Below are 20,140 nucleotides of genomic sequence, written 5' to 3'. Positions count from 1 at the left end.
ATGGGCCACTGGCCTGATCCAGCAAGGCTCCTCTTATTTATTTTTATTTTTTGTAAGTTGTTTTGAGTTTCCTTCTGAGGGGAAAGCAACTAATAAATATAATAATAATCATAGCCGTGTGCAGAACATTTGTGATGAACGAAAACGTCATGGGAGTGTTTACATGACAATCATAAGTAAATCAATGTTCAGACCCCTTCTTTATTGAAATTATCACTTGCCCGGGAGATGGGATGTGTCCGGCTTTTTGGAAACCTCACCCAACAAATCATACCCTAAAGCACATTGTTAACTTCAGGCAACTTTGTTCTGAAGATTGTAATAGCACAGAACTGGAGGGGGAACCCAGAATTAGCCATTCTGGCGAAGGAAATAACCCAGTTGTCCAATTTCGGTGGAACGGTCATGTTAAGAGATGGAAGGTACATTGCAGAGCGTCGTCCTTCTATTCGTTTTCGCAAGCGAAAGCGTAACTTTGAGGTTTATCTTGTTTTCCGTTTCCCTTCTCCCGACTGGTTCCATGAGCATTTGCAGGACACAAGGGGTTAAGGCTGCTCCCCAGCAGGATGGAGCAGAGTAGCTTCTTTCATGAGCTGAGATGGTTTATTTCCTTGCCTTCTCCAGGATTCAGGGAGGTGCTGGTTTCTTTAAAGGCATTTCCTGTAGGCAAGTTTATATTTGGCATAGCGCTGGAAGCGGAAGAGGGCTGGGACCAAAGTGGCGGGCTTGGAACAGAGAGAACCAGATTTTTCTTAATGTCACCACAGATTCCCTCAAAGAAATCTGCACTCCTTGACTTGTGTCAATTCCTTCAGGGAAGGAAGAAGGTCATGCAAACTGTCCCTATATGGATACTTTATAAACTGCTCCTGTTTTTTGTTTTCTTTTTTTAATTGGGCTAACAACAACAGAAATACGCATCAGGCTGGTACAATAGAAATAGGCTGAGTATACTTTTAAACATAGTATGGAATAAAACCCATTACTCTTCATGGGTGGGATGCATGTTAAAGGGGAATAATATCATATATTATTGAATCCACCAAATCTATCGGTAAGCAGAGGGAGGTGACAGACCGTGTCACCTACTGCCCTAAAACCACAGCATCCACCGTGCCTCAGACACGTTACAAAATGACCAGGTAGGCAAAGAGAACATAAGGTAAAGGTAAAGGGACCCCTGACCATTAGGTCCAGTCGTGGCCGACTCTGGGGTTGCGGCGCTCATCTCGCTTTATTGGCTGAGGAAGCTGGCGTACAGCTTCCAAGTCATGTGGCCAGCATGACTAAGCCACTTCTGGCGAACCAGAGCAGCGCCCGGAAATGCCATTTACCTTCCCGCCGGAGCGGTACCTATTTATCTACTTGCACTTTGACGTGCTTTTGAACTGCTAGGTTGGCAGGAGCAGGGACCGAGCAACGGGAGCTCACCCCATCACGGGGATTCAAACCGCCAACCTTCTGATCAGCAAGTCCTAGGCTCTGTGGCTTAACCCACAGTGCCACCCACGTGTCTAAAAACTTGTGATGAGAAAATGGGAAGCGGCAGGCTCCCTCGGAAGGTGGTGGACTCTCCTTCATGGGAGGTTTTTAAGCAGAGGCTGGGTGGTCATCTTTAGCTGTGATTCCTTCACTGAAGGAGATTGGGCTCGATGACTCTTGGGGTCCCATCCAACACTATGATCCCACGATTTCCTTGTATGAGATGTTGAAATGCCCGAACTTACAACCGTGTTGCTTTCTGTTATTGTGACTTTTTCACATCGGAAGAAGCGAGTTACGAAACCGGGCTTATCCAAACACATCTTGTTTGAAGATAGTATTTCATCGCACGCAGGCGGTTTTCCTGACCCCATGTCAATGGCCTCCATTGTTTCATTGTTGGCTCTGTTTCTTGTAGGTGAGCAGAGGTGAAATCTGGTCCACACACACACACACACACACACACACACACACACACACACAAACACACGGCTTTGGAGATGTGAGAATTCTGGACAAATTTATTTGGGTTTGAGATCTGGCTAGCAGAGGGGAAGTGAGAAGTGCCTTAGTTTTGTGCCCCTCTATTTTGGACAATACCATCGGAAAATGTGTTTTCTAATATTCTCCCAGTGCTGTGCTTTCTGTCTTTAAGAAAATGGAAAGGGGGGGGGGATCGAAGATCAAGAGAAAACAATTCTGGGGGCACCTCTCTCCCATTCTGGCCCCTTGGGCCAAGGGATCTGCAAGGTCAGCACATCCTGGGATCATTTTTAGGTAAGCCAAAGATGGAGCAACGTAGAGCCCAAGGGAAGAGAGATAGACTGCGTTATGGTTGGCTAGCTGAAGTGGATGGTGTCAAGACACCAGCAGTTGGCTTACTGCGTGAGTTTGATGGGTGATAGAAAATAGATTTAAAGAAAAGAAAGCCAAACACTCCATGATACCCACATTTTGCAATTTGGCCTCAGGAAAGAATCTTGTGTATCTGAATTTGATACATAGGAAATAAAGTCCTACCAAACATTGCAGAAATGTTCCAGATCTTCTCTGCCTTTAGAAACCACTAATTTGTGGGTTATTTTCTCAGTGATAGCCAGAACCCACACATTTTTGTCCTGCAGAGAAAGAGATGCATGTCGTGTAATGTCTTCCATTTTTGAGCTGTACGGGTTTGTGTTGCTGCTAGCATCCAGGTGAGGTACATTGCAGGGGGTTGGTCTAGATGACACTTGGGGTCCCTTCCAACCTTAGAATTATAGGAGTCATTAAATAAATAAATAAATAAAATTTTAAAATTGTCCAGTAGCACCTTAGAGACCAACTAAGTTTGTTCTGGGTATAAGCTTCCATGTGTATGCATACTTCTTCAGAACATCTTATACCCAGAACAAACTTAGTTTGTCTCTAAGGTGCTACTGGACAATTTTTTTATTTTTAAAATTTATTTTGACTGCATCAGACCAACACGGCTACCTACCTGAATCCAGGATTCATTAAAAGTTTTAAACAGAAGTTGAGGGACTATCTGTCAGAGATTCTTTAAGCTGTGGTTCTTCCATTGCAGGGGGTTGGACTAGATGACTCTCAGAGTCCCTTCAAACTCTACATTTTTATTTTTCTACGATTCGCAGGAGGCTTTTAAACAGAAGTCATCTAGTCCAAGCCCCTGCAATACAGCAACCACAGCTAAAGAATCCTTGACAGATAGAAACCCAACCTCTTTTTAAAAACCTCCAGCGAAAGAGAGCCCACCACCATAATAATATTGACTAGTCAGATAACGATGGTCTAAATATTGCCAGGTTTCTTGTGGTGCATTCCGGGTAAGAGAAAAGTTATAGAACAAGCCGAGTGTGGTGGGAGTTTCAGTCCCGATATGTCTTCACCCAATTTCATATTTTGTCTTCAAAAATTCCTCTTTTCATTTGTTCAACTTCAGTTTTGATAAGAAGCCAATTCCTCCCTTATTCATATTCCTGCATTGCAGAAGGTTGGACTAGATGAGCCTTGGGGCTCTAAGATTCTTTTTGGTGACTTCCTGAAGAAAGAAAGGGGGACCTTCAAAGCAGAATCTTGCTTCTGCCAAGGTGGCCACCAGCTGTCGATCTTCAGATTTGGCACAGCCTTTCCACATGGTTACCTGACCAGAAGCAACCTCTCATTCATGTGAGCCTGAAAATCCCACTTAAGTTGGGGGTTATGCGGTGGGTGAGCATCTCACTAAACAACCATAGGAATTTGGTGCTTAACCTCTGGAGCTTAACCTCTGAAAGCAGTGACCCTGTAGCCAACTCCTATGGAAAAGGGATTAAAAACTTTCTCTAGAGTCAACTGAACTTCGTGTCACGATGGGGGAAGGCAAAGGAAGCTGGTATTGCAGTCTCTCCACCCCTCCCTGCATTTTCCCAACCCCTCTGGGGATTTTTTTTTAGTTTTCCAGCTTATTTAAGGTGCCTATTCCTCCTGTCCCACTGGTACTGTGAGTTTGGGCAAATTACGGTAACTGTGATTTCCTTCTTGTTGATGTTGCCATCATCATAAAGTTGTTTGTTAGCAGTTGGCAATCTTTTTCCCCAGTTTAGCAAGATGGGCCTCTTGGGCCAAATGTCACAGGTGAGCAAATCTGGCGACCTGTCCATCACCTGACATCACAAGGTTAGCAGATGACTCAGTGTCTGGAAGTCCTGAAGCACCAAATCTGAAGGGATGGGGGGAGGTTGGTTAAATCCTGCTGTGTTGGCTGGATTGACCGGGCAGTGTCAACTAGGTATCGTTTGGGGGAAGCAACCTCGCAGGCTAAACTGGAGGGCCAAGACTGGACCACAGGTTAGATGTGGCTCACCCCTCTTCTAGTGTAATTGCTAGAAATTGAAGGCATGTTCATGCATTCACCTAAGCACCAGTCTTTCCGCGTTGTTCAGGGAAGGTCTGCGGAGGGTTTTTACTCTTCATTGGGTGCTAGTAAACAAATGTATGAGACACAGGAATCTAAGTATTGGGTACAACAGTGTTTCCCAAGCTTGGGTCTCCAGCTGTTTTTGGACTACAACTCCCATCATCCCTAGCTAGCAGGACCAGTGGTCGGGGATGATGGGAATTTTTTGTCCAAGTTACAGCAGGACTGTAAGCTAAAACTGCCACTTTGGGGGGGGGGGCATGCAGTATGAAAGAATGGTAAAGTGCCGTAACTTTTCCCTTAAATAGAAGCTTATAAATTTCAGAACAGGAATTGTGCTTTTTACATTCAAAAAGGGAATAAAATAAGGGCGTTCTCTCTTTTCCTCTTCCATCATCACTCCAAGTAGTTTTATGCCTCTCATTACAGAGGGTTGGGCTAGGTGTCCCTTAGGGTATCCATTCCAGCCATACAATTCTATGATCCTTTTTGGCATGTCCAGGGTTTATAAGCTTGGTTTTGTAAATGACACGCATCCCTGTCCTCCAATTGGCTGGGTCTGGGTTGGAGAGGACGAGATACTTCCTTTGGGCGCCCCTCGTAGCAAAATGCTGCAACGCACAGACAAGCCCAGAACCTCTTAGGAGATCCATGCATACCAGTAAAATTCCTCCAGCTTTATCAGGTTTGCACAACACCATTTTGTGGCATCTTCAGGATTGCACAACTCTTCTCCTCACTGAAGAAAGGTGGGGAGGAGAGATTGCCTGTTGCCTTTGAGGGCAATTTCTGAATGGGAGAGCTAAGCACAATAGTCACCCCTTGGAAAACTCTGGATTCCATTTCCCTTTTGCGTTCCTCTCACAGGATTGCCACCTTTCGTCCCTCAGGAGGGCTCTTCTGCCTTTTTGCAGCTATGTCCCATGTGCTGTGGATTCCTAGGCAAAACCCAAAGCAGTCCAGAAAATGAGCTGAAACTCGGCTGCATTTCCTTCCTTCCTTCTTTCTTTCTCATCCTAGCTTTCATGCTTCCTGCTGTCTGACCTGTTCATCGGTTATCTTAGCTAGTTATAAACATTGTACATTGACAAGATATGTGTCTTATTGTGAATATCAGCACTTATAAAGCCTGAACAGAGGGAAACTGCACTGTCTTTTTTTTTAAGGCACAATCTCTCTCTTTTCACCCCTCTTCAAAAACAATGGAAGCAAAACAAGCTTCCTGCTCTGGGAATTTTGCTTTTTACCCTTCTGTAAATTTTAACTAATGGATTAAATTAGCTAAATCTCATCTGGTGAAGCGAGGTCAGGTTGCAGCCCGACGTGATTTCCTTTCTAGCCTGTGGAAATATTTGTAGGACCACCAACAGAGCCCCCACTTTCAGGAAGAGGCCAGGAAGGTGGAGGCAGCCCAGTCAAAGGAGGGGACGGGTTCCTTTCAGGAGCTCAGGCTTCTGCAGACCCTTTGTGGCATTTGGCTGCTTCTCGCTGTGCTCAAAGAACTTTGGACCTGCTCAGAGACACACACTGCCTGTGGGGATAACATTTCTGAAAAATCTGGCAACCTTAGCCTCCTATCCAGTGTAGTGGAAAGAGGTCCACCTCAATGGAAGATAAATAAGGATTAAAATCTCTGAGGGAAGAGATTGCAGTTGAGGAACAAGCTATCAGTTAAGGGGCGTTTGGCCTTTCCGCAGAAGCAACAAACATTTGTTTCTTCCCCTCTTTCGGTAAAAGCTGGTCTGAATCATGCTTTGTGGGGGAAAGTGGGGAATTCTTGGCTGGCAAATTGCCATGCCAGGTTGCGTATCGCTCCTCAGTTTCAGGGCTTATCCACACTTGCCTTTCCTCAGATCTTTCCAGGAACAGGCTGCGCTCCATTTCCAAGCATCCCTTTCCTTTTCCCTCTGGAGCATCCCTCCCCCCGCCATCCTGCTCTTTACAGCTCAATCGGAACAAACAGCAATCAGAGACCTGCCAAAGCTACTTGGTGACTTGGAGGGCCACAGAGAGACCCTAGGCAGCTCGCTGGCCAGTCTCCTTCCATCCAGACAGCCCCCGACTGTCAGTTCAGCAATGCTGCCTGAGGCCAATTGCTCTCTGCATCCTGTTTTGAAATCTTCCCTGCATTCCTGGCAAGGATACGCCTGTGCACAAAGGAGGGCTCTTTTCTCTGTTTGGGACCCATAACATGCTTCGGAAACCATTTCTGACAGACCTGTTTGTCACCGTGCAGGGGGAGAGGAGGTCATGGGTGCTTGTCTCCTGGCATTGTCTTAAGGACAGAAAGGGTTTGGCACTAGCTGCCTCTCTGTTGTTGTTGTTGTTGTTGTTGTTGTTGTTGTTGTTGTTGTCGTCATCCTCCTCCTACAGACCATATTTCCACACTTTCTTCATCTGGTAAGGGCATTTTATGTCATAGAATCACAGAATTGTAGAGTTGGAGGGGTCCCCCAAGAGTCATCAAGAGTCATCACAACTAAAGAATCCCTGACAGATGCCCATCCAGCCTCTGAGGAAATCCATTCCACTGTCAAACAGCTCTTACTGTCAGAAAGTTCTTCCTAATGTTTAATGGGAATCTCTTTTCTTGAAATTTGAATCCATTGGTTTGGGTCCTCTTCTTTGGAGCAGCAGAAAACAAGCTCCCTCCCATCTTCCACATGAAAGCCCTTCAGATATTTGAAGGTGGCTCTTACCACCTCTCAGTCTCCCCTGGAGATGCCGGGCAAATTTCCGCCCATGGGGACTGTTAGCTCACACAGGAGAACTCCCAGGTTGTCCTGGAGTCATAGAATGGCAGCGTTGGAAGGTAACCCAGAGGTCGTCCAGTCCAACCCCCGGCATTGTCAACGGATTGCCTAAGACCACCGAGAGTCTCTTGCAGCTGAGGCAAGATGGAAGCTCTCCCTCTCTGCTGTGCTCGCTGTTACCAGCTCTCCCTACCATTCCTTGGATGAAGCAGGGCTTGCACCTGAGTAAACACACACGAGACTGGGCTCTAAATCTGCTCGTTTGGGTCCTTGCAATGCTTTCCATACACATCCCATCCTCCTTTTCTGATTCCCTCTGCTCTTACATATTTGCAGAGGAGAGTTGTTTCAGGATCCTGAGCTGTCCTCAAATTCTGGGTGACTGGAATTCCTCCAGGGAGACAACCACCCTCCCATTTCACGGGAAACAACATTGCGGCTTCATCTTCTGGCGCCACGGGAGCCCTGAGCAACAGGAAGGTCCACCCAAGAGCGAGTGGGAGGGAGGTTTTTCCTGTGGAGAGCTAGGTTGAACGCCAAAAGTTGGGGAGAGGAGGATGGGACCCCAAGGAGCTGAAACACCCACTCCGTCCCTCTGCAAAGAAAGAGGTGCCTTTCAGGTGTCAAAGCGGGGAATAATCTTGGCTTTGAAAACATTGAGGACCAGGACAACTTCTGGGTTGGCAGGTGAAACCCAGGCTATTCTCAGGGAGCATCTTGGAAGGAAGGAGACCCACCTGTCAGGGATTCTTTCGCCTTGATTCCTGCATTGCAGGGGCTTGCACTAGATCACCTTTGGGATCCCTCCCAACACTACAGTTCTGTGAGAGGAATCTGGTTTGGTCTGGGTTTCTTTGATTTTTGAAAGAAAATTGACTCCGTTTGCACCTCCCAGATGAATACACAGATCGGAAGAGAATTACCCTACAGATATTGCACTTCTCCAAAGTGGGTGGTGACAGGTCTCAGCTCAAAAAACATACCAAAATGTGTCATGTTCTAAAATGAAGCACATTTAGAAATGTCTGCATGGAGATGAAATACACAAGTTAATTTTTCATACTTTTTTTTTTTAAGATGCAAATTAATGTGGAAACAGGGTAGCGGGGACTTGTCAGTAAACACAGGCAGGATTGAGACAGTCTGGGGAAAACCACCAGTCCAAACCACAGGACCCACGTGCTGCTTGCGTGATGTTTTCCATACCAGGAGTGGATCTGGATGTTTGGCTGCAATGGATGCTTGTAGGTTGCGGAGAGTCTCCTCGCTTCTCCACCTTGGCCAGTTTAGAATAATTGAATTGTAGAGTTGGAAGGGTCCCCAAGGGCTCATCTAGTCCAACCTCCTGCAATGCAGGAATCGAAGAGTAGTTAACCAGTAAGGAACTTATTGGTTTGACCAGTTAAAGACTATTCTGTTGGGTCAACAGCGCTGGGGCACCAGGTTGTGCAGAGCCCCAACTAAAGGCCTTTGGTCTCTGCATTCTTTGTTATGTACTGGAGTTCTCACCCTGGGCCAGCAGGGGGATACTGTAGGTAGTTTTCACTTAGGCCCACATATGCAAATAAGGAATTGAAAGTGACGTTCAGTGATTGGATAGTTACAGAAAGTTGTTACTGTTGTGTTGTAGTGGAGTTCTATATAAGCAGGCTGGCTGAACCCTTCAGTTCATTCTGTTCTGGCCTGTGAATAAACAAGAGCTGTTTGAAGAATCACTGTGTTGTCTGATATGTTCACCCACAACTTAACATTCTTCACCTGGCAAACGCTCCAAATGACAGGAAAGGAGATTCTGACTACACATCAGGAGGAGCTTTCTAACAGTAAGAGCTGTTTGACAGTGGAGTGGACTCCCTCGGGAGCTGGTGGACTCTATTTCCTTGGCGGTTTTCAAGCAGGAGTTGGATGGATGCTTCAGTAGTGCTTCCTGCAGTGCTGCGGGTTGGACTGTTCTATGGTCCTGCGATTCTGTGATGCTATGGGGTGATGGCTGTTCTGCTTCTGGGCACAATGCGAAGTGCTGGTTCTTTTACACACCAGGCTAAACTGCTATAAACATCATTGTGGTTTCTTCATTTCACAGGGCTTGACTCGATGACCCTTGGGTGTGCCTTCCCCCTCTCTGATCCTGCTATTCATTGGAGGCTTTTAAACAGAAGTTGGGTGGCCACTTCCCAGGGATTGGTTGTCATTCCTGCATTGCAGGCGGGTTGGGATGGATGACCCTCGGGGTCCCTTCCAACAGTACAATTCTATGGTTCTGCGACTCCAGCCTGGACCCAGTTGTGGGAGCTAATAATTCCAAAACCGACAGTCGGGGTTCATCCAGCTGCTCAAAGCAGCCTCAGCCTGGTCCCTTGGGGTGGGATCCTGTGATCTGAGTGGAATTGCTGGTGGGCTTGCTTAGAAGCCAGCATCTCTTGTTTGGGACCCAGGCAGCTGCTTTAACTGACGGCCTTCCACCTGCAGACTGACCCCCGAGAGAGGGAGGGAGGGTGTCTTCCTTTTCTGTGCTCTCCGTAACATCCACAACGCTGTTGCTGTCTTGCATTGCGATTCCGTGAGATCATATTTGGCGCATGCTGTTCGCTCTTCCTGTGTGGGTGGAAGTTCCAGGCAGAGTCCTTGGTTTGCTGGCGCTGAGGCCCAGGGCAGGACAGCACTGCCGATGGATAAATGCTGCAGTCATGTGGGCAGGATGGGACGGTCAGGACTGCTCCCAAGCCTTGCAGAGAGACGTCCTCCTGAGTGTGGCCTCTTCCATCCACCTCGAAGCCTTTTATTTGTTGAACATGCCTATCTGCTAAGCACAGATGGCTGTGCTCTGCTACCCACGGTTGGAGGCAACAATGATTCTGAATCGCAGTTGCTGGAAACCGCAAGAGGGCAGAGCGGCTCTTGAACTTGAACTTCCCACAGGCATCTGATTGAGCTAACTGAGAACAGGATGCTGAGCTAAATGGGCCTGATCCTGCAGGGCTCTTTTGATGTTTCACTAATAGGTCGCAGGTTGTTTGCTGTGGCAAAGCCAGATGGGGAAACTTTGGTTATAGGGTCCTAGAATTGTAGAGGGGGGGGACAGGTGGGGGGGGGCAAGCACACAGGGGCCGCCCTGTCACCAGGCCGTGGCATGTTGTGTGGTTGAGCAGTAACATCTGAGTTGTGTCTCCATGCCTCCTTGCTCAGCTGAGTGCTTTGTCAAGGCGGGCATTGTTCTTGTGTCTTTATTTGTTTTATATAGTAAAATAGGCAGTCCTGTTCAATTTGTAAAATAAGAGGGGGGGAGGGGAAGTTAGAACTGTAGAGTTGCAAGGGACCCCTGAGGGTGATATAGTTCACCCCCCCCCCAGCAGTGCAGGAATCACAAATTTGAAAACATTCCTGCTTACCCAGGTATTGGTTAGGTGCCTGTCAAGCTACTGTGGTACCTCAGGTTAAGAACTTAATTCATTCTGGAGGTCCGTTCTTAATCTGAAACTGTTCTTAACCTGAGGTACCACTTTAGCTAATGGGGCCTCCCGCTGCCGTCACGCCCCCACCGTGCAATTTCTATTCTCATCCTGTAACAAAGTTCTTAACCTGAGATACTATTTCTGAGTTAGCAGAGTCTGTAACCTGAAGCATCTGTAACCCAAGGTACCACTGTACTCTGTTTTACTTCAGTACAACCTCAGTTCAAAGCATTTGACAATGGAAACCAAGAAGTTTAAAAAATATATACGCAATAAATGCAGAAGTCACAACTGAAACATCCATGACAAATGGCCATCCAACCCCTGCTTAAAACCCCCCAATTGATCCTTCTTAGCCTTTTGCCTGGGAAACATAGGTGTGCCTAGTTTTGGGGGTATCCTCTTTTTGCAGTCTTTCCCCCACTGCCTTGTTGTTGGGATCAGTGGTGTGTCAGGCGAGGCTTTTTGGATTACATTGAGGCTAGAAGTTAAGACCCAGTGAGCAAGTTTTACTAGAATTACCAACCTCCCTCTCTGGGAAAATTATTTGATGCATATCCTACTTTCTCACAATTGCGTTCATGGAATTCTTGAGCTACGATCCCTGCATTGCAAGGGGCTGGACTAGATGACCCTCTGTGTGTGTGTGTGTGTGTTGCAAAACAGCTTTCAGGCAAATGCAGTATCAATTCCGGACAGTTTTGCAACAATATCACAATCTTTGCTTAACGATACTGTATAAGCAAACTTTGTATTAAAACAACAACAACCAAAAACACAAGACTTACTAGCAACATATTGAAGTAGCTGCGACAATGTGATCAAACGCAAAACAGCAATACAACAAGCATGGAGACCCGCAACCCAATATGCAGATGGAAACTAAATGCAGAGAATTACCCCCTTGATGACAGCTTGTCTATGTGAGGCTCCCCCTGCAGTTGATTCGTGAGCTGCGGTTAGTAGAGGATGCTGCAGCACAATTGGTGACAGGAGGGAGGCCTTGGCGGCACAAACCACCTGTGCTCAGGGATCTACACCGGTTTCCGATTTGCTTCTGGGCCACGTTCAAGGTGTTACTGCTAAAACCCTGAACAACGTAGGATCAGTTTAACTGCAAGATCGCTGTACAACCACTCAACCGCTTTGATCAGCAGAACTGGTGCTGTTGCAGCTGCCATGTGATCCCTGTTCCACACTCACAATTCCTCCACCTTTTAGTGTAGCGGCACCTAAACTTCGGAACTCCCTGCCTATTGATGCCAGGCAGGCGCCTTCTCTGTACTCTTTTCGCCACCTGCTAAAAATATTTTTGTTTAGGCAATCCTACCCAGATGTTTAGATAGATTGTGCAAGTTTTAATCTGTTTTTAAAAAAGGTTAAGGGACCCCTGACCATTAGGTCCAGTCGTGACCAACTCTGGGGTTGCGGCGCTCATCTCGCTTTACTGGCCGAGGGAGCCGGTGTACTGCTTCCAGGTCATGTGACCAGCATGACTAAGCCGCTTCTGGTGAACCAGAGCAGCGCACGGAAACGCTGTTTACCTTCCCACCAGAGCAGTATCTATTTATCTACTTGTACTTTGACGTGCTTTCGAACTGCTAGGTGGGCAGGAGCAGGGACTGAGCAACGGGAGCTCACCCCATCGCGGAGATTCGAACCGCCGACCTTCTGATCGGCATGTCCTAGGCTCTGTGGTTTAACCCACAGCGCCACCCGCGTCTGTTGTTATTTCAAGCGTCTGAAATGATTGTTGGCGACTCTTCTAATTGATAATTTGATTGTTTTATCTATTTTTGTAAACTGCTTTGCGTGGTTTTTGGTTTTTTGTAGTTGCAGCAAGACTACAGGTAACTCAGAAGGACAACTAAATGGCATTTTGGAACCTGTTTACATCGGAATTCCCATACGTCCATTCAGTTTGTTTTGTGCTAATATTGTACAGGATTAATAACATTTGCTGGAATCTCAGTACTGCCTTGCAGGAGGTTGGACTAGATGGTCCTTTTGTGGGGGGGGGGGGTCCCCTTCCAATGCAATAAATTGTACAATTCCTTGAACAGTTCGCTTTGTGATGGGGGAAAGGGTCCGAATCCTGGATGGTTCCTGTAATTCCTTTGGAGATAACAGATCTCTTGCTGTTTCTTGGCTTGGACCACTTTTTGATGCTGATGTCCAGAGAGGCATTTTTCACTTGCCCCACCCTGCACTAGAATGCTTCGATTTTTTTATTTGCGTGTGCAGCCATGGTACGAAAACAAACCCTGTTCCGACCGGCCAAAGGAAAGGCAGATTTCTTCCTCCTTTCCTGCCCCCTCCCCCGTCCCTCATCCATTGCTTTGTGGAACAGCGGGAAGGAAGTTCACATTTCCATTGCTGATGTGAAGCAGAGTTCATCAGGATCCCAGGGCACGTCTAAGCAACACACCCTGTTTTCCTTGCTGCTCTGGAATGGCTGCCTGGCTCGCCTTGCAGAGATCCCGGCCTTGCCTCTCTTCAGAAGCCAGCAAGAGAGCTCTCGCCTGGGTCAGCCAGCGTCTGCATGGGTCCCAAGAGGCCGGGCAGAGAGTTGATCAGGCCTGCAAAGCTTCCGCTGTTGTATCCTGGTGATCCGTCCACCTTCAGGGGTGATCATGAACCTCCAGGATGCTCTGAAAGGAATGACAGAAGCTCTTTCGTGGCTCCCTTGCTGACTTCTTCCCAATGCTCTTTGTGGATAACAGATCTCTTGCTGTTTCTTGCTTTGGTGAAAATGTGTGCTATGTCTGGAAGGTGGTAGGCTAGTCCTTTGCAAAGGGATGATATCTGTGTGGTGGAATTCACTGGGTCAAGTCCTTGTTTTGCAAGTAAAAAGAGGAGCTGATGTCCAAACAGTGGGGGGAAATGAGGATGGCCAACTCTGTTCTCCAGCTAGTACTCAGTTTGTACAGATATCTTCTTGGGGTGGGAGGAACAGACTCCTAGACTCCTAGAATGGTAGAGTTGGAATGGATCCCAGGGATCATCTAAGCCAACTCCCTGCTATACAGGAATCTCAGCTGAAGCATCCATGACAGAGGGTCATCCATCTTCTGCTTAAACACCTCCAAGGAAGGAAAGTCCATCACTGTCCAAGGGAGTCCTTTTCACTGTCAAACAACTCTTCATATGCCCTCTCTTTATCCTTTTATCCAGGCCAACCCCCCCCCCCCCAACTCCCTCAACTGTTCCTTATCCAAATCCTTGGTATCCAAACCCTTGATCATCTTGGTTGCCCTTCTTTGCACACCTTCCAGCTTGTCAGTATCCTTCTTAAATTGTGGTACCCAGAACTGGACACAGGACTCCAGGTGGAGTCTGACCAAGACTGCTATGACTTCCCTCAATCGAGACACTAGACTTCTGTTGATGCAGCCTAGAATTGCCCTCACAGAGCTGTGTTTCCCACAGAGGTTTAACGATTGATTTCTCTTCTGAGGGAACTCTGGGAATCGCAGTTCTGTGAAGGGAATGGGGGTCTCCTGATAACTCTCAGCACCTTGAAAAAAACTACAATTCCCAGGGTGTTTTAGGGGGAAGCCACGATGGTTTAAAGTGGTATCATAGCGTTTCAAATGTTTGGTTCCTTGTTTTTGCTGGAGACCTCTGTCTGCAGCTCCTCCTCAGCTCTGTCTGTTTGCTCTCTTACAGAGGCTGAGGCTGCCAAGGCCTGTGACTGGCTGCGAGCGGCTGGCTTTCCTCAGTATGCCCAGCTCTACGAAGGTAAGAGAATCAGGACTGCATGCAATTCCTTTGGGATGAAGTGGGGAAGGGGAGGCCCAGCCTGACACCCAGATCAGTCCACCCATGAATATTCAGCCGCCGCCACCACTGTGACTGTGTGGTTGGCTGGTCCACCTCTCTTGCTGTGTTTACTTAAGATCCACCCTCCCTAGATGTCCAGGTGAGGTCCCTCCTCAGATGGCTGCCAGTCTCTACCTCCCCCCAGTAAGATACTATATTATGGAATCACAGAATGGTAGAGGTGGGGAGGACCAGCCTAACCTGCTTCAGTGCAGGAATCACAGCTAAAGAATCCCGGACGGATGGCCACCCATCCTCTGTATGAAAACTTCAAGTGAAGGACAGTCCTCCACTATCCAAGGGGAGTCTGTTCCACTGCTGGGACAGCTCTACCTGTTGGAAACCTCTTCCAAAGCTGCTGCAGCCACCACATTGGTCTCCATCTGAGACTGACTGAGCCAAAGGAAGCGTCAGGCGATGTCTGCATGAGAAACGCTTTTACATGAAGTTTGGGGGAAGAAATGTAGGAAACCTCCCATTCAGGCTGTGTTTGTTTTGCTGCCCACCAGCCTGTGGAGCATGCAGCCACTTCATTTCAGAGGGGTTCTTTCCCTCTTTTTCTCATGGAACCACCCTAGTGCCCCCCCCTTTAAACCCAGATGGGAGTTTTTAGGAGTTTGTCCATGTCTTCCACATCCACCCAAAGGGCCAGCTGGGCTTCTGTTTTTCTCCTGCAGTGGACGTTTGGCCCCCACTGGCCCACAGAGACAGAATCTAGCAGTCCTCTTCTGAGAGGTTTCTGGTGGCCACATGAGTTGCCCTCTCCCTGACAAGATACCATTTTGCTCACTTCCTGGCTGGTGTTGAGGAAGGTGCTTCTGTCAAAGATCTTGGCCATCTTTTCACTGCCTCCTCAGGTATAAGGGGAGTTTTCAAGCACTTGGGGATTCTGGGCTCATGCACACTTCCTTTTGTGCTGTGTTTCTAGTGTCCAAGCTGTTTTTGTTGTTCTCCTGGCACTTTCCCTGGGAGAAACCCACATTTTACAGCTGAAACGGAGCAAACGGCAGTCTGTGGAAACCCCGGTTGCCGTTTACTCCAATTCAGCAGTAAAACACATGTTTTCTCGGGGAAAGTGCTGGGACAAAAAATAAAATAAAAATGCTCAGATACAGACCTGGAACCTCCATACCTGTGTCTAGACAGCATGGATGAAAAGTAAATATGCATGAGCCTTCTGATTGACAGCAAGAATCATAGAAGGGAAGACAGAGAGGTAACATGAGAGCCATCTTGAAATATCTGAAGGGCTGTCCCACGGGAGATGGAGCGAGCTTGTTTCCTGCTGCTCCAGGGAGCGGGAGCAGAACCAATGGTTTACAGTGACAACTAAACCTCAGGAATAACTTTCTGACAGGAAGAGCTCTTCCACAGCCACTTGGATTCTTCCTGCATGCCATATACTTTACAACGCAAACCATACACAGCACAGGGTCTCCAGGTTGACTTTTGTTTCCTGTCCACACATGGCATGGGAGAGCCAAACAAAAGCCTGAGCTCTGCCTTAGCTGGAGGACAGGAGAGTTACGGGGCCAGGACAATCGGAGGAAGCCCCCAGCAGCAAAGCGCAGCCAGCCATTGTGCCGGTCGAATACCTCCCCTCCCATCACGTCCGCGCGAGACAAGACTGGCTGATAGTTTTTCAGGCTGCCTCTTTGTGAGGGTGGGGTGCATATGGGTGTGTTTTTGTTTGGTTTTTAGAATTGGGGAGGGGAGGGGGTGCATATGGGTCTGTTTTTGTTTGGTTTTTAGAATTGGGGAGGGGGAGGGGTGCATATGGGTCTGTTTTTGTTTGGTTTTTAGAATTGGGGAGGTGCTTGAAGGTTTCTTTTGGGATTTGTGCATTCTCCTGATGAGATCAAGCTTTGCTTTGAAAATAACAAACAACCCACAATACTAGTCCTTCATGTAGGAATAACAGAAAAATAGAACTTTAGACTTGGAAGGGACCCCCAGTGTCATCTAGTCCAAGCCCCTGCAATGGGGGAACTTGAAAGCCATGGCGGGAAATCTGAGGGAAGACCTCTTGGCTGAAGAAAAACAGGACCAAGTAGGGCTTCATGGGGTCCGAGATGCCCCATGTCACTCCCCAGCCCTCCCCAGTGGCTGCTATTTTCTTCGCTCTTGCTCTGCATGCATTTATTTCTCGATTAAATAAAAGTTTATTTTACCTCTTAATGGCAAATAAGTGGTTTGCAAACAAAAGATTTGTTTAAATCACACACACACACACACACACACACACACACAATACCAGTTTAAATTTGGGAGTTCATGAAGCCCCTAGTCTTCAGCACAAGTTGCTCTCTTATTCTGACACATGTCCTTTGGCAGCCTTAAGGACTAGAAACTTGTTTTGCATTACATGAAAGCTGAGATTTGCAGGGTGCTGAACGCCAGTTTCTAAGCCGGTGTGGTAAGGTAAAGGGTAAAGGGACCCCTGACCGTTAGGTCCAGTCGTGACCGACTCTGGGGTTGCGGCGCACATCTCGCTTTATTGGCTGAGGGAGCCGGCGTTCAGCTTGCGGGTCATGTGACCAGCATGACTAAGCCGCTTCTGGCGAACCAGAGCTTCACACAGAAACACCGTTTACATTCCCGCCGGAGCACTACCTATTTATCTACTTGCACTTTGAAGTGCTTTCGAACTGCTAGGTGGGCAGGAGCAGGGACCGAGCAACGGGAGCTCACCCCCTCGCGGGGATTCGAACCGCTGACCTTCTGATCGGCAAGTCCTAGGCTCTGTGGTTTAACCCACAGCGCCACCCGTGTCCCTCAGCCAGTGTGGTATGATTGCTAAATTGCAAAATGCTGCTTACCGAAAGTGAGAGCAGGCTGGTGAATTCAAGTTAGGATGGAGCCTAGAAGTGAGCACAGAGAGGGCATTTGGCAGGGCAGCAGAAATACGGGTGTCCCTTCTTCTGCCACTGTGGACAACCGGCTTCTCCTCCAGCACCTTCAAGCAGCCGTCCATCTTCTCAAACTCTTCTCTCCTCCTTCTCATCCTCAGAATCCCTCTTCCCTCTCGACATTGCCTCTGTGAAGAAGGACCACAGCTTCTTGGACCAGGATTCCCTCAAATCCCTCTGCAGGTTAAAATGAAAAAATAAAAATGGTCACTGTTGCCAATGGAAGGATATGGGGAAGCACGTTGTTGTGGTCAGAGGGTGGCGTTGAAGAGGGCAGCTCAGCCAGGCTCAGGGGATGTGAAGGTCTGACCTTTCCTGGTCCTGTCAAGCAGCTGACTGTCAACTGGCTCAGTGAGGTGGGGAGGGGGATCCTGGGACCTGGCCTGTCCTCTCTGCCAAGCCCATTTGGGTCTGGGGAAATATTGTGTCCATTTGCTTGATGGGCAGACCGCTGCTTCTGGGGCTGATGAATCCAGAGCATCTTGCTGCTCAGTATACGGCTGGTTGGGTTTTTTTGGGGTGCCAGCTCTGACACGCTGACATGACTGGGATAAGCCCAGAGGGTGGAGATGCTACAGGATGTGAGCTTGACTGAGCTCTGGAAGTTGACGTCACAGATGAGGTCACGTACAGGAAACCTGGAGCCGTGGCTAAATGGAAGAGCCGTTCTTAAATGTGGCTCCCAAGTCTTCCTCTGAGTTGCCGGTGGTAAGAGCGGTTTGGCAGTAGAGCAGACTCCCTTGGAAGGTGCTGGACCCTCCTTCGCTGCAGTTTTTAAGCAGAGTTTGGATGGCCATCTCTCAGGGATTCTGTAGCAGTGATTCTCGCATTGCAGGGATCACCCTTGGGGTCTAATCCAACTCTACAATTCTGTGAAGTTATAGCTCTGTAGAAAAATTAGGGGACGGGTCGCAGGGGGAGTTTGCTCCCTCAGATGCTTTTTTTCCTCCTAAAGCCCCCTTGTTTTGGGTCCTCCCCAAGCCTGCTGCTCCTTCCCTCTTGTGCTTCGCTGGGACCATTTGGGCAACATTAGGATTCCTGTGTTAACTTTAATCCACGTAAACCAGGTTCCTTGACGAGATTATTGCCCTGCACGTAATGCCACAAATGGCTGTGCACTTTCACATTCCAAAACCTACCACAATGCTCCCCCTTTCAGTAAATTTATTATCAACTTCTCTAGCTTTTTAAAATCGTAATGGCTACTGCTGCTATTGCTACTATTTTAATCTGCCCCCTCCCCCGGTTTGCTGCTGTCTCGTGTGGTTATTCTATTGTCAACGCTGTTCCGATGCTCTGGGCCTGTTTTAATTTTGACCAGGCAGCTCTTGGGCTTTGCCAAAATAAACAGCCCACCATCTCAAAATACAAATAAATCACACGTGTGCTAACCAGCTTGGGAAATTGGGGTGGGGCTTTTCAGAGGCCTAAGGCCTGTCCCAATGCCCTTGACTGATACCTTTTAGCCTGGTAACCCCTTAGAAGGAATACATGCTTTCTGCATTGCAGGTAGTTGGACTGGATGACCCTTGGGGTTCCCATTCCAACTCGTATGATTCTGTGATCACCGTGTGTCTGTGTTGGGGTCCAGGCTTTAATCCCCTTGCCAGCTGGCTCCACACTCCAGGAACTTTCTGTTAGGGGGCAGGAGGCCGGGGGGACACTTCTCTGGAGTCGGGTCGCAGTTGCTGGCATGAGATGAAAGTGACGCTCGGCTGGTCGTCGGCATGTTTGAACAGCTGGAAGCGCCTCGCTGGGGCTGCTGAGCCACACATGTTGGTTGCTTAGTGCCCATAGCTCCCCCTCTATTGGCCTGAGCTGGCACCCCCACCCACCGCATCCCTGGAGAGAGCCGCGTGTGGTCACTTGATCCCCAGCTGTTTGCGGGACAAGTGACGGTGCCCCGAAACAAGAGCCGCTTGTTTTTAAATAGCCTGGCCGGCGGCAGCTGGGACGGGACGGCCGAGCCAGACAAAAGCCTCTCTCCTTTACTCCTTGCAGGAGACTCGTGACACTGAACTCGTGCGCCTCGATGAAGCTGGAGGTCCACTTTCAGCGGAAACAGGTAAGCATGGGCCCTTGGATGGGAATCGAACCTGGATCCTGGGGAAGGAAGCTCAGGCAGACCTAGCACAGCAGAAAGCAGGTCTCAGTCAGGTTTTTCTCCCTCCCTGCTTCCCAAATGGATTTATTAAAGGTTTTTAAACAACACAGAACAGACCCTGTGGTTCCTGCATTGCAAAGGGTTGGACTAGATGACCCCCTGGCCCCTTCCAGCTTTTCTGAACATGCTACAGTCTAATTAGTACAGTCAGCGTGGTGAAGGTATTAGAGTTGAGGACCTGGGAGAGGCTAGGACTCAAATTCCTCACTTGGCCACAAAGCTCACATGTTGACTTTGGGGGGCAGTCACTGCCTCTGGGCCTGGCCTTTCTCAAAGGGGTGTTGTGGGGCTCAGATGGGGAGGGAGAAGAACAATCAGTTTGTAGCGGTCAGAGTGTCAGACTAGCATAGCTGTCAACGTTTCCCTTTTTTAAAGGGAAATTCCCTTATTCCGAATAGGATTCCTCGCAAGAAAAGGGAAAAGTTGACAACTATGCAGACTAGCAACCTGGGAGACCACGCATGGTTTTTGTTGGGGTTAAATGAAGAGGAGAACCACATGCTCCACCTTCAGCTCCTTGGAGAAAGCAATGGGTTAGAAAATTAAAATAAAATAAAATAAATCCCAGTAACTGAGAGATTAGGGATGCTGGTGGCGCTGTGGTCTAAACCACTGAGCCTAGGGCTTGCCGATTAGAAGGTCGGCAGTTCAAATCCCCG

The 20,140-nt window shown here is 48.2% G+C and overlaps 1 protein-coding gene across 3 annotated transcripts in view; it reads left to right on the top strand.

Annotated features, from left to right (window-relative positions):
* Positions 1–20,140, top strand: part of STARD8 (StAR related lipid transfer domain containing 8) — a 68,253-nt gene that overhangs the window by 32,948 nt on the left and 15,165 nt on the right. For all 3 annotated transcript variants that reach the window (XM_077931481.1, XM_077931480.1, XM_077931482.1), the window contains 3 exons: positions 14,256–14,327; positions 17,419–17,500; positions 19,319–19,382. In XM_077931481.1, the coding sequence (XP_077787607.1) occupies positions 14,256–14,327; positions 17,419–17,500; positions 19,319–19,382 (218 nt within the window). The remainder of the gene's footprint in view (positions 1–14,255; positions 14,328–17,418; positions 17,501–19,318; positions 19,383–20,140) is intronic.

The sequence above is a fragment of the Podarcis muralis genome, chromosome 7 (genome assembly GCF_964188315.1).
Source record: "Podarcis muralis chromosome 7, rPodMur119.hap1.1, whole genome shotgun sequence".
Lineage (NCBI taxonomy): Eukaryota > Metazoa > Chordata > Lepidosauria > Squamata > Lacertidae > Podarcis > Podarcis muralis.
This window is presented reverse-complemented; position numbering and strand designations above follow the sequence as displayed.